Consider the following 26,890-nt stretch of genomic DNA (forward strand, 5'->3'; position numbering starts at 1 on the left):
CTGAGGCCTCAGCCTCTCTGAGCCGTGCCCCTCGGCACTCCCTCCCCACCAGGGTAGGGTCCTGTGCCTCCGGTGTGGTACCCTCCCCAAGGTAAGGGTGCAGTGCCCCTCGCCGGCTCTGGCTACGGGTCACAACCAGGGCGGTCTGGGACTTGCTTGGCCAGTCCTCTAGGTCTCTCCCCATCAAAACCTCAGTGGGCAAATGGTGGTGTACCCCCACATCCTTGGGGCCCTCCTTGGCCCCCCATTTCAGGTGTACCCTTGCCACGGGCACCTTAAATGGGGTTTCGCCCACCCCTGTCAGGGTCAGATAGGTGTTGGGCACCACCCGATCTGGGGCCACCACCTTGGGCCGGGCCAGCGTCACCTCCGCACCCGTATCCCAGTATCCACTGACCTTCCTCCCATCCACCTCCAGGGGAACAAGGCACTCTCTCCGGAGGGACAACCCCGCACCCACCCTGTAAATCGAGCACCCTGAGTCCAGAGCATCCAGCCCTCTGGCGGGGCTGGCCTGGGGTACTCTTCCCTCCTGAGCAGGTGGTAAACTGGCAGCCCCCCTTGCCTGAGCCGTCTGCCTCTCGTCCAGCTGGGTCCCTACCCAGTTAACCCTGGGTAGGTTGGGTCTGCTCAGTCTGTCCCTGAGCCTGGGGCACTGGGTCCGTATGTGGCCTCTCTGGCCACAGTGATAGCAGCTCAGTTTCACATTGGTCCCCTCGAGCGGGTCAGAGGGGCCCGACGCCAGGCGTTCCCCTTTGGAGGGGGTTCTCCCTATTTCCCCACTGGGAGGCCCCATGGTAACTCTCTCTCTGCGTCGGGGGGGGCCTGTTCTTTTGGGACTCCTCCCTGCTACCACCTGACCGACTGTTCACAAACTAGTCGGCCAGCTGCCAAGCGTGCTGGGGGTTCTCTAGCTTTTTGTCCACCAGCCACAGCCTCAAGTCGGAAGGGCACTGTTCATACAGTTGCTCCAGTACGATTAGGTCAAGCAGGTCCTCTTTAGCTTGGGCCCCAGCTGTCCACTTGCGGGCATATCCCTGCATCCGATTGACCAGTTGTAGGTAGGTGACCTCAGGCGTTTTACGTTGACTCCGGAACCTTCTCCGGTACATTTCGGGGGTCAGCCCAAACTCACGGAGCAGGGCCTGTTTGAACAGTTCGTAGTCCCCTGCCTCCACCCCTGTCATTCGGCTGTACACCTCCACGGCTTTGGGGTCCAGTAAGGGGGTGAGAAACTGGAGCCTGTCTGCAGGGTCAACCCTGTGCATCTCACAGGCATTCTCAAAGGCCGTCAGGAAGCTATGTATGTCCTCCCACTCCTTTTGCTGGGCCAGGAAGCACTTATGAAAGCTTCTTGCAGTCTTGGGTCCCCCCCCACTCACCGCAGCCAGGGCCCCACTGCTCCTCAGCCTGGCCAGCTCCAGTTCATGCTGTCTTTGTTTCTCCTTCTCCTGACGTTCCCTCTCCTTCTCCTCCTGCTCATGCTTACGTTGTTTCTCATGATCCTCCAGCTCCCTCATTTTCATCTCCCTCTCCCATTCCAGCCGCATCCGCTCCAGGGATGGGGAGCTCCGCCGGGAGGATCCCCTGCTGGCTGCCGGGGTCAGGCTGCCCTCGGTATTCACCAGGCTTCCCCCAACCCCTCCCCCAGGCATAGGTAGGAGGGGTCTTGGGATGTCCTCGGCAGCAGTCTGACCCCTCCCAGCCCGGTCAGGCCCCAGGGCCCAAGCTGTGTCTGCCAGGCGGCTTCCCTCAGGGACAGGGATCGGGTCATCCAAGTGATCCCTCTCCTCCAACTGGGCAATCAGCTGTTCCTTGGTGGACCTCCTGATGCGCAGCCCCCTCTGCCTGCACAGCTCCACCAGGTCGCTCTTAAGGCGTTTAGCGTACATCTCCCTGCTGGCCACTCACAGGCCTGGGCAGCTGTCCACGGTTTCCAGGAAAAACCCCTAGTGTGCCAGTCCTTCTTGAGGTCACCACCTCTTTGCCAGGGTCAAGCTGCAGTCTCGTCTGCCCCTGGGACCGCACGCTGCAATCCCCCGGGGGACCCTGTTACTGAAAAAGTCCTTCTCTCTGGTCACACACTCCCAGGGGTTAACCGCCCCCTGAAACTGTCTCTCTCTGAATCTTCAGCACGCCTGGTCCCCGTCAATCCCCCTTCCTTTTACTGCTCCCCAGTCACTTACCACAGGAAGCGCCGTTCACAGGGTGCAGTACATCCCACCTCTGCCACCAGTTGTCACAGAGTGTGGGGGAGTCCAGGCCCTGCACCCCTCTTCCTGGGATTCACTGAGACTCTCAGCCAGCCAGTAAAACAGAAGGTTTATTGGACAACAGGAACACAGTCCAAAACAGAGCTTGTGGGTGCACCCAGGACCCCTCAGTCAAGTCCTTCTGGGGGAGCAGGGAGCTTAGACCCCAGCCCTGGGGTTCCCTGCGTTCCTCCACCCAGCCCCAAACTGAAAAAACTAAACCCACGCAGCAGGTTCCCTGCTGCAGCCTCCGTCCACATTCCTGGGCAGAGGTGTCACCTCCCCCACCCCCTCCTGGCTCAGGTTACAGGCTCTCAGGTCTCCCATCCCCAGGGCACATTCCCAGGTCAACACTCCCCCCTCCCTGCTGCGTCACATCGTCACAATGACTTTTGGGTGCATAACATGATTTTTTGAATTCTTGACAATTTTTTGTCAGTCTATCTTGGGGTTGTAGATCTATATCAACTAAAAATTATAGCAGAAATTTACCTTTGAGAAGGTTTCCATACAAGATAGTTTAATGCCCTTAGGGCCAGATTTTTAAAGGGATGTAGGTGACTAGTGGGATTTTCAAAAGCAACCTTTAAAAATCTGGTCTGTGGCAAATATTTGGGAGCCACGTTCTACACAGAAGTGGTGCCACTTTCTTTAAGCACTAGAATGTTGGATAGAGAGACAAGATAGCAGTTGACAAAGGCAATCCCCATTAGCAGATCAAAGGAAACTGAAGAAGTTTTGACAACAACCCAGAAAATCAGTCAGCCTTAGCATGATATGAACCCCTAGAACAAACTTGTGTATGAAAACAAAACAAAAATTTTGAATTAAAAAATCCCAATCCAAACAGGAAGTGCTCTCCTAGAAGCACAGTGAGAAGTGAGCGCTTAAGCGGCTAGCAGCTATTAATATTTTCAATGATTATTTGCTATTAAAATATAAATTCAAAGGCACTGGGGCCTCCATCTACACAATGTTAATGAAGGTAAAGGATGAAGTGCTAAGAGTAATAAAAATAATTAACAAAATAATTTAATGCCACAAAACTACAGTTACAGTGGATTACAAGACAAAGGCAGTCCAGTTATTTTTGCAACCACTGCAGATGGCTCAGCCCATCTGAGGTACCTGTTGCCCGCTCTGCCCCTCCAATCATGGGGTTTTCCCCTCTCCCCCTAGCCTGCAGAGCCTCTACCCCAGGGGTCGGCAACCTTTCAGAAGTGACAGGTTTCAGAGTAACAGCCGTGTTAGTCTGTATTCACAAAAAGAAAAGGAGTACTTGTGGCACCTTAGAGACTAACCAATTTATTTGAGCATGAGCTTTCGTGAGCTACAGCTCACTTCATCGGATGCATACCGTGGAAACTGCAGAAGACATTATATACACACAGAGACCATGAAACAATACCTCCTCCCACCCCACTGTCCTGCTGGTAATAGCTTATCTAAAGTGATCATCAAGTTGGGCCATTTCCAGCACAAATCCAGGTTTTCTCACCCTCCGCCCCCCCCCCCCCCCCCACACACACACAAACTCACTCTCCTGCTGGTGATAGCCCATCCAAAGTGAACACTCTCTTTAAAATGTGTATGATAATCAAGGTGGGCCATTTCCAGCACAAATCCAGGTTTTCTCACCCCCCCACCCCCCTCCAAAAACCACACACACAAACTCACTCTCCTGCTGGTAATAGCTCATCCAAAGCGACCACTCTCCCTACAACGTGCATGATAATCAAGGTGGGCCATTTCCAGCACAAATACAGGTTTTCTCACCCCCCCCACCCCCATACACACACAAACTCATTCTCCTGCTGGTAATAGCTCATCCAAAGTGACCACTCTCCCTACAATGTGCATGATAATCAAGGTGGGCCATTTCCAGCACAAATCCAGGTTTTCTCACACACCCCCGCCCCACACACACACAAAACTCACTCTCCTGCTGGCAATAGCTCATCCAAACTGACCACTCTCCTTACAATGTGCATGATAATCAAGGTGGGCCATTTCCAGCATAAATCCAAGTTTAACCAGAACGTCGGGGGGGGGGGGGGGGAGGGGGTAGAAAAAAACAAGGGGAAATAGGCTACCTTGCATAATGACTTAGCCACTCCCAGTCTCTATTTAAGCCTAAATTAATAGTATCCAATTTGCAAATGAATTCCAATTCAGCAGTTTCTCGCTGGAGTCTGGATTTGAAGTTTTTTTGTTGTAAGATAGCGACCTTCATGTCTGTGATTGCGTGACCAGAGAGATTGAAGTGTTCTCCGACTGGTTTATGAATGTTACAATTCTTGACATCTGATTTGTGTCCATTTATTCTTTTACGTAGAGATTGTCCAGTTTGACCAATGTACATGGCAGAGGGGCATTGCTGGCACATGATGGCATATATCACATTGGTGGATGTGCAGGTGAACGAGCCTCTGATAGTGTGGCTGATGTTATTAGGCCCTTTGATGGTTTCCCCTGAATAGATATGTGGGCACAGTTGGCAACAGTACAGACAGCCCCCCCAACCTGAAGCAAATACTCACCAACAACCACATACCACACAACAGAACCACTAACCCAGGAACTTATCCTTGCAACAAAGCCCGTTGCCAACTGTGCCCAGCAGCGGCTTCAATACAGGTTACTGAGCATGCTTCGTTTTCAGAGTAACAGCCGTGTTAGTCTGTATTCGCAAAAAGAAAAGGAGTACTTATGGCACCTTAGAGACTAACCAATTTATTTGAGCATAAGCTTTCGTGAGTTACAGCTCACTTTAGTTCCCATAATGCGCATGCTCAGACAGAGCAAAGTATCAAATGGGTTTCGTATTACACTGGAGAAAGACCTGCATTAACTCGACTCTGTGCCCAGCCGAGGGGATTTTCGCCGGGGCTGCAACCAGCCCCGGGCTCTGCCGACACCAGCCCCTGAGCCGGAGCCTGCAGGTGAGGGGAGAGACCCGGGGAAAGGGCTGGGGCCGGGCAGGAAAGTGACTCTGCACCAACGGCCCCTCCTCGCCCCAGCTCTGCTCCCGGGGGGGCGGGGGTCTGCGAGTCCCGGAGCTGCCGCCCTCCCTCAACCCCCCCAGGCTCTGCCCCCCTGAGCGCCTGCAGGAGCCGAGCCAGCGCCGGGAGAGCGAACGGCCCGCCCCGGGCCGGGCCAGGGACCGAGTCTCCCAGCCCGAGGGGAGGGGAGAGGGGGCAGGAGGGAGACAGGGGCAGAGACTGGCAGAGGCAGCAGGAGCAATCAGTGGGGAGGGAGGTTCCCGGCTCCCAGCCCTGCCCAGCCCCGTTCCCTGCAGCACCCCGGGCAGATTGACTTCCCTGGGACAAGGGGAGGCGCAGGGAGAGGAAAAGCCAGTTCCTGCCTCTGCCTGGTCCCCGCGCTGCAGGGGGGATGCGCTGCCCTGGGGACAGTGTAGGGGGAGCCCCCAAAGCGGCTCCTTTGGTTCTGCTCTTTCCGTATAGCTGGAGCGTACAGTGACACTGACAGTGTTGGTTGCACAATTTCATTCTAAAAGGACCTTTTTGGTTGCTTATAAAATGTTCAAAGTTACTAGATGGACTACGTGTCCAATCCATTTTGGCAATTCTTATTTTCATCTTTAGGGCTGAAATTCTCTTTCCACGGCTGAATTTATTTTATGAACTTTCAGAAGAACCACTTAGCCCGTTTTTGTTAGAAGGGGATGAAGAGCTCTAGCACCTTAACCAGTTTTTCTAGACGTTTTACAGTTGATGGAAAGAATTTCAAATGTCAGACACTGTCATCTCTGTCATCTGGTAAAAATGTGTTAGGTGTGTTAGGAGGGCTGAATAACGCTCTGTTGTGCATACTCACTGGTTTTGTTTTCATTCAATATGATTTTTTTTACTCAGGGATAGCTCGGTGGTTTGAGCATTGGCCTGCTAAACCCAGGGTTGTGAGTTCAATCCTTGAGGGAGCCATTTGGGATCTGGGGCAAAAATTGGGGATTGGTCCTGCTTTGAGCAGGGGGTTGGACTAGATGACCTCCTGAGGTCCCTTCCAACCCTGATATTCTATGATTCTATGATTCTACCAGCATTCACACACCTGCTTGCCTTTGAACATGTGAGTGGTCTTGCTGACTTCGTTTCTTTCTGTTACTGGGAGGGCTTAACAGTGTCTCAGTAGACTTAATCCTTGTGGGAAGGGCTGTCTGGCTCTGCCCTGCAATAGAACCATAGGACTGGAAGGGACCTCGAGAGGTCATCTAGTCCAGTCCTGTGCACTCATGGCAGGACTAAATATGATCTAGAGACCATTCCTGACAGATGTTTTTCTAACCTGCTCTTAAAAATCTCCAATGATGGAGATTCCACAATAAAGAGACAAAGGCCAAGATCTTTAAATAGAGGAGTCTAAAATTAAGTTTTTTATATTCAGGCACCTGTTTGCAAAATTGCTGGGCACTCAGAATTGAACCCCAATGTTACATGCTCACATTCTTAAAAATCAAGCAACTTACTGAGATGAATGAATATGGATTTAAGAGCTTAATTTTTAGGTTGCTCTTTTTTAATATCTTGGCTCCAGTATTTGTCCTGGCAGAGTCTAGAACTTGTCTTTAGAGAAAGAACCTATTGGGAATCAGAGTGTGAAATAGATTAAAGCCCCTTCTGAAACTTCCCTAGTCACCCTGCTCTCGTGGATTAATGTGAATGTTATTTTGCAGCCTGACTCTAGATTGTCCCATGATTCTGGGGGATGGAGAAGGGAAATGGCTGAAGTGGAGCTGGTGACCTTTGAAGAGGTGGCTGAGTATTTCACCTAGAGAGTGAGTGAGCTTCACCAGACCCCAGTCAGAGAGTCTGCTACAGGATCGTTATGCAAGAGAATTATGAGATTGCAACCTCGCTGGGTAAGGATTCCTGTCCCCCCGGGCATTACAAGCTGGGAGGTCTCTGAAGCATCTGGGTTAGCTTCTGTGCAGAGTTCTTCACTCATCCCTCGTATGTCAGGGGGATCAGCCCCTATATCCCTCAGATTCTGTGTGCAAGAGACTGTCCCCATGAGACAGTCGATTCAGGGGCATCATGATAGTGCTACTTTTCCTGATGACAAAGGCTTTGACATGGGACAAACTCATCATCTTCCCGACCACCACTTCCCTGAGCAGGTTCCATCCTCTGGGGCCTATGACGCTTCTTCTGTCTCGTAGATGGACAACTGGCTCATGACTCAGCTCTGCTTAAGTCCCCAGTGGCCAGATTGTCAGATGTTCTTCACCTTCATCTTATCTGTGATCTGCCACAGCCAGCTGCGTTAGCGGAAGGCCCCAGATGTTCGATTCTCTTTCACCACCCAGGAAGGACATAGATCAAAGTCACAGGGCTGGAACTGGTTGCTGTTAGCTCTTCCAGGGCTACCTCTTCTGCCCATATGCTTAGGGTGACCATATGTCCCATTTTGGCCGGGACAGTCCCTTTTTTTAAGCCCTGTTCTGGCCGTCACGACTTTTTTGGGAAAAGTGGGTATTTGTCCCATTTGCTCTTGCCAACTTGATCAGTTGATAAGAGCAAATTGGGCAAATGCCCACTTTTGTCAAAAAAGTGGGGTGCGGATGAACCTGCAGACAGGCAGTGCTCGGGAAAGCAGCAACGCCAGCCCCAGCCTCACACAGGGGGCAGACAGGACTCGGGCGAGCAACAACGCAAACCCCACACGGGGAGTGGGAGTGGGCAGGGTTCAGGTGAGTAGCTCAGGCCAGCCCCATGCAGGGGGGTGGAGGGGAGGGCTTGGGCCAGCCCCACAGAGTGTCCCATTTTCCCTTTGGGAAATATGGTCACACTATGCTGAACTCTTGGAAGGAGGTATGCTTTCCTGGCCGTGGTTTATCTTTGTGAAATAGTTCCTCACAGTGAAAGGGGCTGGGTTCTGGGGGAGAGTTTATGAAGTAATTTATGGACTGGAGGAATTCTGTGGGATGTACTAATACAGTAGGAAAACAAGTGAGAAAGGCTGGTCTTGTGATTCAGGCACTGCACTGGGCCCTGTGGGAGACTTGTGCTCAAACTTCTGCTTCTATCTAGAACTCCCAGTCTGAGCTCTTATAAGTCACTGAAGGCTTATGTTCCCGAAGGGTCCCAAATGAGTGAGGTGTCCATCTTCCAGTGACTTGGGTGTCAGGACTTCTTCAAAAGTCCCTGTTGTAAGCCATCTAGGCCTCAGTTCTCTCTCTCTGAAGTGGAGAGAACAATCCACCCTTTGGCTGTCTTGACTGCTTAGTTTAAAAGCTCTTTTGAGAAGGGTCTCTCTCTCACTAGGAGTATCTGGTACCTTGTAGAAGAGAAAAGATGATCCAGTGGGTAGGGATTTCAACTGAAACTTGGGAGATGTGGGTTCAATTTCCTGCTATAGAATCATAGAAATGTAAGGCTAGAAGGATCTTGAGAGGTCATAAAGTCCAGTCTCCTGCACTGAGGCAGGACCAAGTAAACTTAGACCATCCCTGACAGGTGTTTGTCCAACGTGTTCTTAAAAACCTCCAATGATGGGGATTCCACAGCCTCCTGTGGAAGCTTGTTCCAGAGCTTAATTACCCTGACAGTTAGTTTTTTCCTGTCAAGGTTCCTTCCCCACGCTGAACTCTAGGGTACAGATGTGGGGACCTGCATGAAAGACTCCCTAAGCTTATTCTTAGCAGCTTAGGTTAAAAACTTCCCCAAGGTAGAAACTTTGCCTTATCCTTGAACAGTATGCTGCCACCACCAAGCGTTTTAAACAAAGAACAGGGAAAGAGCCCACTTGGAGATGTCTTTCCCCAAAATATCCCCCCAAGCCCTACACCCCCTTTCCTGGGCAAGGCTTGATGATAATCCTCACCAATTTGTACAGGTGAACACAGACCCAAACTCTTGGATCTTAAAAACAATGAAAAATCAATCAGGTTCTTAAAAGAAGAATTTCAATTAAAGAAAAGGTAAAAGAATCACCTCTGTAAAATCAGGATGGTAAATACCTTACAGGGTAATCAGATTCAAAACATAGAGAATCCCTCTAGGCAAAACCTTAAGTTATAAAAAGACACAAAAACAGGAATATACATTCCCTCCAGCACAGCTTATTTTACAAGCCATTAAACAAAAGAAAATCTAACACATTTTCTAGCTAGATTACTTACTAACTTTACAGGAGTTGTAAGGCTGCATTCCTGATCTGTTCCTGGCAAAAGCATCACACAGACAGACCAAACCCTTTGTTCCCGCCCCCTCCCGATTTGAAATTATCTTGTCCCCTCATTGGTCATTTTGGGTCAGGTGCCAGTGAGGTTATCTTAACTTCTTAACCCTTTACAGGTGAAAGTGTTTTGCTTCTGGCCAGGAGGGATTTTATAGCACTGTATACAGAAAGGTGGTTACCCTTCCCTTTATATTTGACACATACAAAGAAGGTGGAAGTTGCCATACAAACTGTAAGAGGCTAATTAATTAAGATGAGCTATTATCAGCAGGAGAAAAAACTTCTGTAGTGATAATCAAGATGGTCCATTTAGACAGTTGACAAGAAGGTGTGAGGATACTTAACACAGGGAAATATTCAATATGTGTAATGACCCACCCACTCCCGGTCTCTATTCAAACCCAAGTTAATGGTATCTAGCTTGCATATTAATTCAAGCTCAGCAGCTTCTCACTGGAGTCTGTTTTTGAAGCTTTTCTGTTGCAATATTGCCACCCTTAAATCTTTTACTGAGTGGCCAGAGAGGTTGAAGTGTTCTCCTACCGGTTTTTGGTAGATGTGCAGGTGAACGAGCCCCTGATGGAGTGGCTAATGTTGTTAGGTCCTGTGATGGTGTCACTTGAATAAATATGTGGACAGAGTTGGCATAGGGCTTTGCTGCAAGGATAGGTTCCTGGGTTAGTGTTTTTGTTGTGTGGTGTGTGTTTGCTAGAGAGTATTTGCTTCAGGTTGGGGAGCTGTCTGTAAGCGAGGACCTAATTACATTAGCCATTCCATCAGGGGCTCGTTCACCTGCACATCTACCAATGTGATATATGCCATCATGTGCCAGCAATGCCCCTCTGCCATGTACATTGGCCAAACTGGACAGTCTCTAAGCAAAAGAATAAATGGACACAAATCTGACATCAGGAATCATAACATTCAAAAACCGGTAGGAGAACACTTCAACCTCTCTGGCCACTCAGTAAAAGATTTAAGGGTGGCAATTTTGCAACAGAAAAGCTTCAAAAACAGACTCCAGTGAGAAACTGCTGAGCTTGAATTAATATGCAAGCTAGATACCATTAACTTGGGTTTGAATAGAGACTGGGAATGGGTCGGTCATTACACATATTGAATCTATTTCCCTATGTTAAGTATCCTCACACCTTCTTCTCAACTGTCTAAATGGGCCATCTTGATTATCACTACAGAAGTTTTTTTTCTCCTGCTGATAATAGCTCATCTTAATTAGCTTCTTACAGTTTGTATGGTAACTTCCACCTTCTCTGTGTGTGTGTGTGTGTGTGTGTGTGTGTGTGTGTATACTATATACTATACTATATGTTCCATTCTAAGCATCTGATGATGTGAGCTGTAGCCCATGAAAGCTTATGCTCTAATAAATTTGTTAGTCTCTAAAGTGCCACAAGTACTCCCGTTCTTTTTGCGGATAGAGACTAACAAGGCTGCTACTCTGAAATCAGTTCATGGTATGGCCATCCGCAAATGTGGAAATGGACATTGTCTATGAGAAATCAGAGGAGAGGTTTTGTGCTGTTGTGTCTGAGGAATTCTCTGTGGTCAAAGACTGCCAACAAAGTCAGCCTTATGTATCACCACTGGGGACAACTTCTTGTTTTAGAAGGTGGGGGAAGTAAGCATGGGTCAGCCATTTGAGAGATGATTCTAACAGGGAGGAACTTGGTTGTGAATCTGATCATGAAATGATCTAAGAAAAGGAAGGAGTGAGCAGCAGAGTAAGGACAATGGACTTAAAAATAAAGCAGACTTTAACAAACTCAGAACTGGAAGGAAGAGTCCCCTGGGAAGAAAATCAAAGGGAAAAAAGTAGTTCAGGAGAGCTGGCAGTTTCTCAAGGAGACAATATTAAAGGCACAACAAACTATCCCAACATGAAAGATAGGAAGACAGTAGGAGGCCAATATGGCTGTATCAGGAGCTCTTTAATGATCTGAAGAATTCTACAAAAAGTGGAAACAAGAAGAAGGTCAGGGAAAGTGTGGGACCCTTGCTGAATTGGGGAGGCAACCTAGTGACAGGTGATGTGGAAAAAGCTGAAGTACTCAATAAATTTTTTGCCTCAATCTTCACAGACAAGGTCAGCTCCCAGGCTGCTGCACTGGGCAACACAGCATGGGGAGGAGGTGAGCAGCCCTCAGTAGTGAAATAACAGGTTAAGGACGATTTAGAAAACCTGAACGCGTCGTGCACAAGTCCATGGGTCCGGATCTAATGCATCCAAGGGTGCTGAGGGAGTTGATTGCTGTGATTGCAGAGCCATTGGCCATTATCTTTGAAAATTAGTGGTGATCAGGGGAGGTCCCGGACGATTGGAAAAAGGGAAATATAGTGCACATATTTTAAAAAGGGAAAAAAGAGAACCCGGGGAACTACAGACCAGTCAACCTCACTTCAGTCCCCGGCAAAATCATGGAGCAGGTCCTCAAGGAATCCATTCTGAAGCACTTTGAGGAGAGGAAGATGATCAGGAACAGTCAACATGAATTCACCAAGGGCAAGTCATGCCTGACCAGCCTGATTGCCTTCTATGATGAGATAACTGGTTCTGTGGATATGGGAAAAGCGGTGGATGGGATATATCTTGACTTTGGCAAAGCTTTTGATATGCTCTCCTACAGTATTCTTGCCAGCAAATTAAAAAAGTATGGATTGGATGAATGGACTATAAGATGGATAAAAAGCTCGCTAGATTGTCGGGCTCAATGGGTAGTGATCAATGGCTTGATGTCTAGTTTGCAGCCGGTATCAGGCAGAGTGCCCCAGGGGTTGCTTCTGGGGCTTGTTTTGTTCAATATCTTTATTAATGATCTGGATGATGGGATTAATTGCACCCTCAGGAAGTTTGTAGATGACACTAAGCTGGGGGGGAGAGGTAGATACGCTGGAGGGTAAGGATAGGGTCCAGAGTGACCTAGACGAATTGGAGGATTGGGCCAAAAGAAATCTGATGAGGTTCAACAAGGACAAGTGCAGAGTCCTGCACTTAGGAAGGAAGAATCCCAAGCACCACTACAGGCAGGGGACCGACCGGCTAAGCAGCAGTTCTACAGAAAAGGACCTGGGGATTACAGTGGATGAGAAGCTGGATAGGAGTCAGTACTGTGCCCTCGTTGCCAAGAAGGCCAATGGCATATTGGGCTGTGTTAGTAGGCGCATTGGCAGCAGATCGAGGGAAGTGATTATTCCCCTCTATTCGGCACTGGTGAGGCCACATTTGGTGTATTGCTTCCAGTTTTGGTCCCCCCACTACAGAAGAGATGTGGACAAATTGAAGAGAGTCCAGTGGAGGGCAGCAAAAATTATTAGGGGGCTGGGGCACATGACTTACGAGGAGAGGCTGAGGGAACTGGGGTTATTTAGTCTGCAGAAGAGAAGAGTGAGGAGGTATTTGATAGCAGCCTTCAATTACCTGAAGGAGGGTTCCAAAGAAGATGGAGCTAGGCTGTTCTCAGTGGTGGCAGATGACAGAACAAGAAGCAGTGGTCTCAAGTTGCAGTGGGGGAGGTCTAGGTTGGATATTAGGAAACACTATTTCACTAGGAGGGTGGTGAAGCACTGGAATGGGTTACCTAGGGAGGTGGTGGAATCTCCATCTTTAGAGGTTTTTAAGGCCTGACTTGACAAAACCTTGGCTGGGATGACTTAGGTGGTGTTGGTCCTGCTTTGAGCAGGGGATTGGAATTGATAACCTCCTGAGGTCTCTTCCAACCCTAATATTTTATGATTCTATAAATTGCTAACAATGAATGTAAAAGAATAGCACAAGCATGTAGGGACAAAATCAGAAAGTCTAAGGCACAATGAGTTACATCTAGCAGGAAATGTAAAAGACAATACGAAGAGTTTCTATAAATACATTAGGAGCAAAATTAAAATAAAGGGAAGCGTAGGACCAGACTACAGGAAAAAGGCAAATGTTGTACCTATCTTTAAAACACGTAACAAGGAGCACCCAGGAAAAATATAGCCAGTCAGACTAACTTTGATACCTGCAAAGATAGTGGAACACATTATTAAACAATCATGTGGTAATCATTGAGAGGATAACAGAATGATAAATAATAGCCTAACTCCTTATGTGTGTCCAGGCCTTTGTGGACAATTTGGAGAGAGTCCAGAAGAGAGCAGCAAAAATTTATAATTGTTTTAAAAAACCTGAATTATGAGTAAAGGTTAAAAAAACTGGGTATTTTTAATCTTAAACAAAGGAGATTGAGTGAGAGCCTGATAATGGTCTTCAAATATTTTAAGGGTTGTTTTAAAGAGGACAGCAATCATAGAATCATAGAATATCAGGGTTGGAAGGGACCTCAGGAGGTCATCTAGTCCAACCGCCTGCTCAAAGCAGGACAAATCCCCAACTAAATCATCCCAGCCAGGACTTTGTCAAGCCTGACCTTAAAAACTCCTAAGGAAGGAGATTCCACCACCTCCCTAGGTAACGCATTCCAGTGTTTCACCACCCTCCTAGTGAAAAAGTTTTTCCTAATATCCAATCTAAACCTCCCCCACTGCAACTTGAGACCACTACTTCTCGTTCTCATAGAATCATAGAATATCAGGGTTGGAAGGGACCCCTGAAGGTCATCTAGTCCAACCCCCTGCTCGAAGCAGGACCAATTCCCAGTTAAATCATCCCAGCCAGGGCTTTGTCAAGCCTGACCTTAAAAACTTCCAAGGAAGGAGATTCCACCACCTCCCTAGGCAACGCATTCCAGTGTTTCACCACCCTCTTAGTGAAAAAGTTTTTCCTAATATCCAATCTAAACCTCCCCCACTGCAACTTGAAGCCATTACTCCTCGTTCTGTCATCTGCTACCATTGAGAACAGTCTAGAGCCATCCTCTTTGGAACCCACTTTCAGGTAGTTGAAAGCAGCTATCAAATGCCCCCTCATTCTTCTCTTCTGCAGACTAAATAATCCCAGCTCCCTCAGGCTCTCCTCATAAATCATGTGTTCCAGTCCCCTAATCATTTTTGTTGCCCTCCGCTGGACGTTTTCCAATTTTTCCACATTCTTCTTATAGTGTAGGGCCCAAAACTGGACACAGTACTCCAGATGAGGTCTCACCAATGTCGAATAGAGGGGAACGATCACGTCCCTTGATCCTCTGGCAATGCCCCTACATATACATCCCAAAATGCCATTGGCCTTCTTGGCAACAAGGGCACACTGTTGACTCATATCCAGCTTCTCATCCACTGTAACCCCTAGGTCCTTTTTCTGCAGAACTGCTGCCTAGGCATTCGGTCCCTAGTCTGTAGTGGTACATGGGATTCTTCCGTCCTAAGTGCAGGACCCTGCACTTATCCTTATTGAACCTCATCAGATTTCTTTTGGCCCAATCCTCCAATTTGTCTAGGTCCTTCTGTATCCTATCCCTCCCCTCCAGCGTATCTACCACTCCTCCCAGTTTAGTATCGTCCGCAAATTTGCTGAGAGTGCAATCCACACCATCCTCCAGATCATTTATGAAGATATTGAACAAAACCGGCCCCAGGACCAACCCTTGGGGCACTCCACTTGATACCGGCTGCCAACTAGACATGGAGCCATTGATCACTACCTGTTGAGCCCAACAATCTAGCCAGCTTTCTGTCCACCTTATCGTCCATTCTTCCAGCCCATACTTCTTTAACTTACTGGCAAGAATACTGTGGGAGACCATGTCAAAAGCTTTGCTAAAATCAAGGAATAACACGTCCAATGCTTTCCCCTCATCCACAGAGCCAGTTATCTCGTCATAGAAGGCAATTAGATTAGTCAGGCATGACTTGCCCTTGATGAATCCATGCTGACTGTTCCTGATCACTTTCCTCTCCTTGAAATGCTTCAGAATTGATTCCTTGAGGACCTGCTCCATGATTTTTCCAGGGACTGAGGTGAGGCTGACTGGCCTGTAGTTCCCAGGATCCTTCTTCTTCCCCTTTTTAAAGATGGGCACTACATTAGCCTTTTTCCAGTCGTCAGGGACCTTCCCCCACTCGCCATGAGTTTTCAAAGATAATGGCCAATGGCTCTGCAATCACATCTGCCAACTCCTTTAGATCAGCTGTTCTTCCTGTCCACCTAAGGTAAGACAAATAGAAACAGGCTTAATCTGCAACAGTGGACGTTTAAGGTAGATATTAGGAGAAACTTTATAACTAAAAGGATAGTAAAATATTGAAATAGGTTTCCACAGTAGGTTTGATTAACCATTTCTATGTTATACACTGGTATGGCTTCTAACCCAATACTAGCTGTAGTAAGGAAGTCCTCTCTGGCTGGCTGGTTTGGTTTGCCTTGGTGTGCATAGAAACCGCAGCCTTGGGCTGTAACTACCCTGCTTGAAGCAATTTGCCCTGAATTGGCACTCTCATTTGGGTCCCACCAGAACCAGCATCGTTACAGGGGGTCATGATGGAAACTAACAATATTAGCTTCCAGTAGGATGCTGTAGGTATGACAGCAACTTGCCAGCTTCTCTGAGGAAGCTCATAGTAGGAAGGTGATATGGAAGGGGGGCGGGGTTCAGCTGTTGTGACCTGCACTGGATGTGCCATGTTTGTCTTTCTTCCACAGGACAGAAGCGACTTTGTCTGTACAAAGTGCAAGCTGGTCTCCATATTGGAAGAGAAGATTGAAGGTCTGGAGCAACAGATAACCCTGCATTGCATAAGAGAAACTGAGGATTTTCTGGACAAAAGTCAGGATATGCTTCTACGGGCACAAAGCTCTAAAGATTTAGAGCAGGTTGCACAGCGGAGCCAAGAAGCCAGTGAAGAAGCTTGGCAACATGTGACCTCCAGAAGAAGAAGGGGGAATGTCCGGGTTCCAGCAACGTGGACACAAGTAACTAACCGCTTTCATGTTCTCTCCACAGGTACCTTTGCGGAGAGTGGACCAGATGATATGTCTCGGGGGAGAAAGCAGAAGGAGACTCCGCTGGTTGCAAGGCGTGAAATGCACTGTCCTGAGATGGGGGGTTCCACAACCACCACTCCCAAGAGAAGGAGGCGGGTGGTGGTGGTCAGGGACTCTCTCCTACGGGGGACTGAGTCATCTATCTGCCGCCCTGACTGGGAAAACCGAGAAGTCTGCTGCTTGCCAGGGGCTAAGATTCGCGATGTGACGGAGAGACTGCCGAGACTCATCAAGCCCTCGGATCGCTACCCCTTTCTGCTTCTCCACGTGGGCACCAATGATACTGCCAAGAATGACCTTGAGCGGATCACTGCGGACTACGTGGCTTTGGGAAGAAGGATAAAGGAGTTTGAGGCGCAAGTGGTGTTCTCGTCCATCCTCCCCGTGGAAGGAAAAGGCTGGGGCAGGGACCGTCGAATCGTGGAAGTCAACGAATGGCTATGCAGGTGGTGTCGGAGAGAAGGCTTTGGATTCTTTGACCATGGGATGGTGTTCCATGAAGGAGGAGTGCTGGGCAGAGACGGGCTCCATCTTACAAAGAGAGGGAAGAGCATCTTTGCGAGCAGGCTGGCTAACCTAGTGAGGAGGGCTTTAAACTAGGTTCACCGGGGGAAGGAGCCCAAAGCCCTGAGGTAAGTGGGAAAGCGGGATACCGGGAGGAAGCACAGGCAGGAACGTCTGTGAGGGGAGGGCTCCTGCCTCATACTGAGAATGAGAGGCGATCAGCAGGTTATCTCAAGTGCTTATATACGAATGCACAAAGCCTTGGAAACAAGCAGGGAGAACTGGAGGTCCTGGTGATGTCAAGGAATTATGACGTGATTAGAATAACAGAGACTTGGTGGGATAACTCACATGACTGGAGTACTGTCATGGATGGTTATAAACTGTTCAGGAAGGACAGGCAGGGCAGAAAAGGTGGGGGAGTAGCACTGTATGTAAGGGAGCAGTATGACTGCTCAGAGCTCCGGTACGAAACTGCAGAAAAAGCTGAGTGTCTCTGGATTATGTTTAGAAGTGTGAGCAACAAGAGTGATGTAGTGGTGGGAGTCTGCTATAGACCACCAGACCAGGTGGATGAGGCTTTCTTCCGGCAACTCGCAGAAGCTACTAGAACGCATGCCCTGGTTCTCATGGGTGACTTTAATTTTCCTGATATCTGCTGGGAGAGCAATACAGCAATGCACAGACAATCCAGGAAGTTTTTGGAAAGCGTAGGGGACAATTTCCTGGTGCAAGTGCTAGACGAGCCAACTAGGGGGAAGCTTTTCTTGACCTGCTGCTCACAAACAGGGAAGAATTAGTGGGGGAAACAAAAGTGGACGGGAATCTGGGAGTCAGTGACCATGAGTTGGTTGAGTTCAGCATCCTGACACAGGGAAGAAAGGTAAGCAGCAGGATACAGACCCTGGACTTCAGGAAAGCAGACTTCGACTCCCTCAGGGAACGGATGGGTAGGATCCCCTGGGGGACTAACATGAAGGGGAAAGGAGTCCAGGAGAGCTGGCTGTATTTCAAGGAATCCCTGTTGAGGTTACAGGGACAAACCATCCCGATGAGTCGAAAGAATAGTAAATATGGCAGGCGACCAGCTTGGCTTAACGGTGAAATCCTAGCAGATCTTAAACATAAAAAAGAAGCTTACAAGAAGTGGAAGGTTGGACATATGACCAGGGAAGAGTATAAAAATATTGCTCGGGCATCTAGGAATGAAATCAGGAGGGCCAAATCGCACCTGGAGCTGCAGCTAGCAAGAGATGTCAAGAGTCACAAGAAGGGTTTCTTCAGGTATGTTGGCAACAAGAAGAAAGCCAAGGAAAGTGTGGGCCCCTTACTGAATGAGGGAGGCAACCTAGTGACAGAGGATGTGGAAAAAGCTAATGTGCTCAATGCTTTTTTTGCCTCTGTCTTCACTAACAAGGTCAGCTCCCAGACTGCTGTGCTGGGCATCACAACATGGGGAGTAGATGGCCAGCCCTCTGTGGAGAAAGAGGTGGCTAGGGACTATTTAGAAAAGCTGGACGTGCACAAGTCCATGGGGCCGGACGAGTTGCATCCGAGAGTGCTAAAGGAATTGGCGGCTGTGATTGCAGAGCCATTGGCCATTATCTTTGAAAACTCGTGGAGAATGGGGGAAGTCGCAGATGACTGGAAAAAGGCTAATGTAGTGCCCATCTTTAAAAAAAGGGAAGAAGGAGGATCCTGGGAACTACAGGCCAGTCAGCCTCACCTCAGTCCCCGGAAAAATCATGGAGCAGGTCCTCAAAGAATCAATCCTGAAGCACTTACATGAGAGGAAAGTGATCAGGAACAGTCAGCATGGATTCACCAAGGGAAAGTCATGCCTGACTAATCTAATTGCCTTTTATGATGAGATTACTGGTTCTGTGGATGAAGGGAAAGCAGTGGATGTATTGTATCTTGACTTTAGCAAAGCTTTTGACACGGTCTCCCACAGTATTCTTGTCAGCAAGTTAAAGAAGTATGGGCTGGATGAATGCACTATAAGGTGGATAGAAAGTTGGCTAGATTGTCGGGCTCAACGGGTAGTGATCAATGGCTCCATGTCTAGTTGGCAGCCGGTGTCAAGTGGAGTGCCCCAGGGGTCGGTCCTGGGGCCGGTTTTGTTCAATATCTTCATAAATGATCTGGAGGATGGTGTGGATTGCACTCTCAGCAAATTTGCGGATGATACTAAACTGGGAGGAGTGGTAGATATGCTGGAGGGCAGGGATAGGATACAGAGGGACCTAGACAAATTGGAGGATTGGGCCAAAAGAAATCTGATGAGGTACAATAAGGATAAGTGCAGGGTCCTGCACTTAGGACGGAAGAACCCAATGCACAGCTACAGACTAGGGACTGAATGGCTAGGCAGCAGTTCTGCGGAAAAGGACCTAGGGGTGACAGTGGATGAGTGTGCCCTTGTTGCCCTTGTTGCCAAGAAGGCCAATGGCATTTTGGGATGTATAAGTAGGGGCATAGCGAGCAGATCGAGGGACGTGATCGTTCTCCTCTATTCGACATTGGTGAGGCCTCATCTGGAATACTGTGTCCAGTTTTGGGTCCCACGCTACAAGAAGGATGTGGATAAATTGGAGAGAGTCCAGCGAAGGGCAACAAAAATGATTAGGGGTCTGGAACACATGCCTTATGAGGAGAGGCTGAGGGAACTAGGATTGTTTAATCTGCAGAAGAGAAGAATGAGGGGGGATTTGATAGCTGCTTTCAACTACCTGAGAGGTGGTTCCAGAGAGGATGGTTCTAGACTATTCTCAGTGGTAGAAGAGGACAGAACAAGGAGTAATGGTCTCAAGTTGCAGTGGGGGAGGTTTAGGTTGGATATTAGGAAAAACTTTTTCACTAGGAGGGTGGTGAAACACTGGAATGCGTTACCTAGGGAGGTGGTGGAATCTCCTTCCTTAGAAGTTTTTAAGGTCAGACTTGACAAAGCCCTGGCTGGGATGATTTAATTGGGGATTGGTCCTGCTTTGAGCAGGGGGTTGGACTAGATGACCTCCTGAGGTCTCGTCCAACCCTGATATTCTATGATTCTATGATTCAGCTAACATGAGCCATGGAAGTATAAGCAGAGGAATATCAAGTAGGAATAGGGAGGTGGTAGTACTTCACTATACAGCATTAAGGAGACCATTACTGGACATTGTGTCAAAAAAGAGATGCTGATAAATTCAATGTGGTTTGGTTAAGAGAATGATGGGAGGCTGAGAAATCCTGCTTTGTAACGAGAGACTTAAGAAGCTCAATCTATTTATCTTATCAAAGAGGAGGTTAAGAAGTGACTGGATCATAGTGAGGAGATTTCTGAGAGCAGAAGGTTGTTTAAGCTAGTAAACAAAAGAAGGAAGATGCCCAGTGGCTGGAAAGTTTGTCTAGATATATTCAGGTTGTAAATATGTTTAACAGTCATTGTGGTAATTAATCACTGCAGTAAATTTCGCAGGGATATGGTGGACTCTCCATCATTTGAGGTCTTCAAATCAACACTGGATGCCTTTTTCAAAAAAATCCACACAGTCTAACTCAGCCACAAGACACAGGTTGATACAGGAATTATTGGGTGAGGTTCTCTTATGAAGGAGATCAGACTAGATGATATTGGTCCCTTTTGGCCTTTAAATCTATTAATCTTTGCGGGTGTCTACATTAGCCAGATACCCAGTTAATTGTGTCTCTGGACTCGGGACCAAGTTCAGCAAACCATGCCTATTCAGCAAAACACTGAAACAGAAGTGGGGGTTAATTGGCAGTGATGGAGACTTAGTTGTACCTCAGATACCTAGAGAGGGTAGCAACTCTGCTCTGCTTCCCAGGGGAGTAAGTCAGGGCCATTCCCTAGACAGAGTGGATGAACCCTTGCTCCAGATCAGTGCATCAAGTGAACTTGTATAATTTATAGCTCAGTCCCTGTAGTCTGGGGTTGGGAAGAGTAAGGATCCTTTCGGGGTAGGCTACTCAGACCCTCGCTCTGGAAGCAGTAACAGCACTGAGCTTAATGAACAAGATCAAACACTTGTTCCCTTCAACCCCGTGCAGGATTTCCATTTTTCAAACCTGACCTGATCTCCCAGCTGGAATGAGGGCAGAAGTCATGGGTCCTCAACACAGGTGCCAATTCCATGGGTGCTCCAGGGCTGGAGCATCCACGGAGAAAAATCATCAGGTGCTCAATACCCACCAGCAGCCAAGCTCCCCGCTCCCGCCCACGGGCAGCCCTGCCAATCAACTCCTCTCCCTCCCTTCCAGTGCCTCCTGGACACTGCGTAACAGCTGTTCCACGGCATGCAGGAGGCACTGGGAGGGAGGGGGGAGGCATGGGGAGGGGGTAGAAAGAGGGCGGGGTGGGGGTGAAGCCTTGAGGGAAGGGGTGGAGTAGGGTGGGACAGGAAGAGGCGGGTCAGGAATTGGACCGTGGGGGAAAGGGCTAGGGCTAAGTGGGAGTTGAGCACCCCCAGGGAAAATCAGAAGCCAGTGCCTGTGGTTCCCAATCTCCAGGGCTACAAGGAAAAGGATCTCAAAAGGCACCCAAACGGGAGAGGAATTGGTGAAACTGACTCAAAAAGAATTTAGTTATATCCCCTTGGCAGACATCACTGAGTTTTCACCAATCTTCAGCTATATTCAGATAGGATAGGAGGTTGAATTGGTCCCTTCCTCTTCCTCCTTTGAAATAAAGTTGGGGTGGGGGGGATTTTTCCTCCTGATGTCTTTTAAGTCCCCAGTAATTAGTTTTTTACCCTCCTTTTGCTATTCCCTTTCCCCTCAGCACAGTGAATGATTCCTGTCTGGATTCTTTTTCTATCCCAGCAGGTGATGGGACGGTGAGTGAGAAAAAGAAGGAAGATTCTGAGCAGGTAGGACCACAGGTGACGTTATCAGGTACAGCCATAGCGAAAGTTTTCCAGAGCACTGAACAGGGAGAAGCCCATCAGAGTCAGTGTAGGCCAGAGAGGCAGCTGCGAAACCAAGCAGGGGAGATCCAGCATGAATCCACTCACAGGAGCAGAGCGTTCAAAGAAACCAAAGAGCCTGTACTACAGAGAATCGCCTCTGGAGAGGAACTGAACTTATGCAGTGACTGTGGGAGAAGCTTCCTTTGGAAATCAGCCCTTATTACTCACCAGCGAATCCACAAAGGAGAGAAACTCTATAAGTGTCTAGACTGTGAGAAAAGCTTCAACTGCAGCTCACACCTTATTTCACATCAGAGAACCCACACAGAGGAGAAACCATATAGATGCTCTGAGTGTGGAAAAAGCTTCAATCAGCAGTCCAATCTTCTTATACACCAGAGAATCCACACAGGAGAGTGGCCCTATAAATGCCCCGACTGTGGGAAAAGCTTCAGTTACAACTCAGTCCTTATGACACATCAGAAAATGCACACTGGAGAGAAGCCCTATAAGTGTCTTGACTGTGAGAAAATCTCTAGCCAGAGCTCAGACCTCACTAAACACCAGAGAACCCACACTGGGGAGAGACCCTACAAATGCAACGAGTGTGGAAAAAGCTTTAGTCTGAGCTCCCACCTTATTTCACATAAAAAAACCCATAAGTGGGAGAGACCCTATATATGCCCCAACTGTGGGAAAAGCTTCAGTGACAGCTCAAATCTTATTACGTGAAACCCTTCTGCCCATCAGAGTTGGCAGCAACAAGGGCCGGGTTCAATATCTAGGGGATCCATTCCAATAACAGAATGCAAACTGGCTCGAGCCCCCACCCAGTGACCTGGGACAAATATATACCACCCCCGCTGGGCGCCTCCAAGAGGCAATACTTCCCCTCTCGCAAGCACCTAGTCTGAGTGTAGCAAAAAGCCTTTTAATAACAGAGAGAAACAATGTGGCATTATGTTGGGGAAACACCACCAAGAAGATTCATAACACACCCATGAGCAAAAAAACCCACCCAAAGCAAATTGGGGCATGCCCTTTCCCTTTGGTTCTTGAGTCCAGCAACCCCAAATCACCCATAGACCCAGAAGTCCAAGACCTAAAAGTCTCTGTCACTGGTCAGGGCAGCCCCAGAGTTCAAAAGTTTATCTACAGAGCTTTACCTCCCAACCTGGGTGGAGATGGGGGCGGGGGTAAAAGGCATCTTACATGATCTGAAGTTGACCGCCCCACAACTCCATAGGCCTTCACTCCGCTCCACCAGCCACCCCACAAACTGCTTTGCTCAGATCTGCAGCCCACCAGCAGCTCCCACCAGCCCACGAACTGCTCCACGTCCCACCAGCAGCTCCTGCCATCCTATGAACTGCTCTACCAGCCTGTCCACAAGGCACTCCAGCTGTCCCACAAACTGCTCCACAATATATCTTCAGGCTCCCCCGCTACTTAACACAACACTCAGTGACGTCAGCTCTTAGTCAGTTCAGCTCTTTGATGAATTCAGCTTGTAGTATGGGAGCCTCAGTGCTAGTGCATCATTAGCCCAAAGTGAGCTCAGCAGCCTGTAACTAGACTCCTAATGAAATCAAAATTAGCTCTGACATTCCACAGTGGAGAGAGGAGGAAGTGCAATTAGCATGTAAGGCCCTCACCAAGGGGCCCTTACCACCAAGTATTAATACTTATCCCCATCCTCTCTCAATTCACAAAGTTTTGGAACCCATGACCCTTGCCTAGTGAGTGCTACTTAGATGATGGTGAGTCCCTCCATCATAACAAAAGGCCAAGTACAGTTCCAAGCACAGTTCCCATAATCAGGGTAATAACAATTTATTCTTCCTGCCCCAATAACAGAGACACTGGGGATCCCACAGCAGCCAAAGTGACCATTTGGGCAGCTATGGCTTCATTCTAGGCGGGGTGGGTGTGCCTATGCAAATGAGATCGGCCCCTGAAGTTCTTTTCCACAACTTGCCACACCTCACCACCAGATGTCAGGGTGGAGCTCATCCTGACACTGCTTACATCCTCCCCGCAGCCAAGAATTTGTCGTCCCAACAAATCACACTCCCTTTATACCAACTCATTGGTTTCCTCCAAAGGGCCTCAGGAAGCCCACTTTAGCTTCCACAAGCCTGTGTGCTAAATGTATTGGCTCCTCACTAGTCACCCCAGGTGCATCATAAGTTAACCGTTTTAGTGGTCTTATCACCCTGTCTCATCTATTGAGAATCTCTGTTGCCGAGGTAGGGGGAACATCCTCTTGAGTGACGGATGGAGAGGCTTCCTTTGAGAGTCCCTTGACTACTGGCATAGGCCCCTGCACTCCTAGTTCTAACGCTGGAGGGTCCAAGGTGCCCAGGACATCCTCTACCTGTGTGTCTCCACTGTCCAATAACCTGTGTGTGTCATCACAGGGGGGTCTCATCAGCGGCACAGGGGTGTCAGAAATGGGCCTAAATAATTCCGCCATGGGGTTTAGGGCGGAAGAGGGAAAACTCTTGTTTGGTTCAGCTGATCGAGACTGAAATCTTGTCTCCATCCCAGGATACACCAGGGTTGTGTCTTCCTCCTCAGACTTACTCTCAGATGTGCAGAATAGGGGTAAGTTAGCAGCACAGGGCCTGCTGTCTGCGTTGGATGCTGGCTTTGGTCTAGCACCTCTGTTCTGCCCGGCTGCCCTGTCGTGGCCCATCTCATAAGGGGTGCTTACCAATTCCCCCACAGGGAGCAAAAGGTTTCTATGCACCGTCTTTATTTGCCCTGGACCGTCTTCAGGTTTGATCTTGTAGACCGGCAGATCTCCCAGCTTTTCCATCGCCAGGTAAGGTATTGCCTTCCATCTGTCAGCTATCTTGTGTTTGCCAGCAATACCCAAATTTTGCAGCAGGACTCTGTCCCCCAGCTGGAGCTCCTGCGAACGCACTCTGGCATCATATCGATGTTTGTTGCGGTCTGCGTTCTTCCAAGCCACAGCGGTAGCTAAGTGATAAGCATCCCGCAACTTTTCTCTTAGTCGGGATACTTATTGCTGATGAGTTTCATAGCTATCTCCATTCTCTGATACACCAAAGCACAAGTCTATGGGTAATCTTGGTTCTCGCCCAAACATCAAGAGATATGGGGTGACTCCCGTAGCATCGTTCTTTGTGGCATTGTAGGCATGCACCAGAAATGCGACATGCTGGCTCCAGGTTGCCTTCTGCTCTGGTCGCAAAGTTCCCAACATATCTAATAAGGTTCGGTTGAACCTCTCTGGCTGAGGATCACCTTGGGGGTGATAAGGCGTTGTCCTAGACTTTTTAATTCCTGCTATCTTCAGCACCTCCTTCAGAAGGTGACTCTCAAAATCCTACCCCTGATCAGAGTGTATCCGAGCCGGGAATCCATAGACTGAGAAATATTTGTCCCACAATATTCGAGCGACGGTGGTGGCCCTCTGATCACGTGTGGGATATGCCTGTGCATACCGTGTAAAATGGTCAGTCACTACTAGAATGTTCCCAACATTCCTCTTATCTACCTCTACAGACAAAAAATCAATGCATACCAATTCCAAAGGTTTGTTGCTGGTGATGTTCTTGAGATATGCAGCCCCCGTGGGCAGAGTTTTCCTTTGAACACATCGAGCGCAAGTCTCACATTTCCTGCGAACATCTTCAGCTATTCGGGGCCAATAGAACCTACTACGAATAAGTTCCAGGGTCCTCTCCATCCCTAAATGCCCAAAGTCATCATGCAGGGCCCTCGTGGCCAGGGCTTTGTACTTTTTTGGCAGTACTAGTTGTGCTCGTTGTTTTTGTAAAGGATCGGTGGTCATTCGGTGTAGCACTCCCTGAATCAGTTTTAGTTTGGTCCATTCTCTCAATAGTAGTTTACCCTCCGGGTTAGGTGGGACAACCACAGCTGGGCTTCGCCCCTTCCTTTTGGCAAGTAGTGTATCATGAATGTCAATATCTTGCCGCTGGGCTTCTTGCCAGTCAGCCGCATTGAGCATGGGCAAAGGAGATTGGTCCAATGCAATATAGTTCACTGAAGCAGAAGGCATGCATTCAGGGGGCCCAAAGCTTCTGCAACACATCCCTGAAGGCTCTCACGGGCCTCTGGCTCTCGGCGACTCACACTGCAAATAGCTCTCACTCTATTTGTGGGTATCACAGCAACTTCTGGAGCCTGCGGACGCCTGGACAATGCATCTGCATCTACATTGCTTCTCCCTGATTGGTACTGAATGCTGAACTCATAGATAGCCAAGGCGGCCACCCATCTCTGCCCTGTAGCATCCAGCTTAGCACTTGTTAACACATAAGTCAGTGGATTGTTGTCTGTCCACACCTGGAACTGAGCACCATACAAGTAGTCTCGAAATTTCTCAGTGATGGCCCATTTCAAGGCCAAGAATTCCAGCTTGTGGGTGGGATAGCGAGTTTCACTATCAGACAATTCTTGGCTGGCAAAGGCTACAGGTTTACGTTTGCCTTCCACTTCCTGGTACAGGACTGCTCCCAGACCCTCCAAATTGGTATCAGTATGCAGGATAAATGGTTTGCTTGGGTCAGCAAAAACTAGGACTGGAGCATGAGTTAGGCAAGTCATGATTTCTTGAAAAGCCCTTTCACATCTCTCATCCCACTGTGGCCCAAATGGTTCAAAGGGGCCATAGTGTCTCTACACAGGAGGCTTTGGGGAGCTCCCCTTATTCTTGGTCTTAGATTTGTTCTTGCTGGACTGATGTCCCCTGGTACGATCGTTCAGAGGCTTTACAATCGTAGCATAGTTTTTCGCAAATCTGCAGTAGTAGCCACCAAATCCAAGAAAGGTCTTGCGTTCTCTGTAGTTACTTGGACGCGGCCATGTAGTGAGTGCTTCTATTTTATCAGGATCAGTACTCACACCCTCTTGGGACACGATGTGACCCACATACTTCACTGAGGTTCTGCAGAACTGGCATTTGTCAATTGAAAGCTTCAGACCATAATCCTTCAACCTATCAAGCACTTTAAGAAGTCTTTATTCATGCTCCTCTAAGGTTCTTACAAACACAATCAGGTCATCCAAATAAACTAACACTTGCAGTAAATTCATGT

The 26,890-nt window shown here is 48.4% G+C and overlaps 1 protein-coding gene across 1 annotated transcript in view; it reads left to right on the top strand.

Annotated features, from left to right (window-relative positions):
- LOC144273973 (uncharacterized) overlaps positions 1-26,890 on the top strand; it is a 108,453-nt gene that overhangs the window by 18,352 nt on the left and 63,211 nt on the right. Inside the window, 1 exon segment of the mRNA XM_077832701.1 lies at positions 21,718-22,528. Coding sequence (XP_077688827.1) covers positions 21,718-22,528 — 811 coding nt within the window.

The sequence above is a fragment of the Eretmochelys imbricata genome, chromosome 14, assembly GCF_965152235.1.
Source record: "Eretmochelys imbricata isolate rEreImb1 chromosome 14, rEreImb1.hap1, whole genome shotgun sequence".
NCBI classification, from domain to species: Eukaryota; Metazoa; Chordata; order Testudines; family Cheloniidae; genus Eretmochelys; species Eretmochelys imbricata.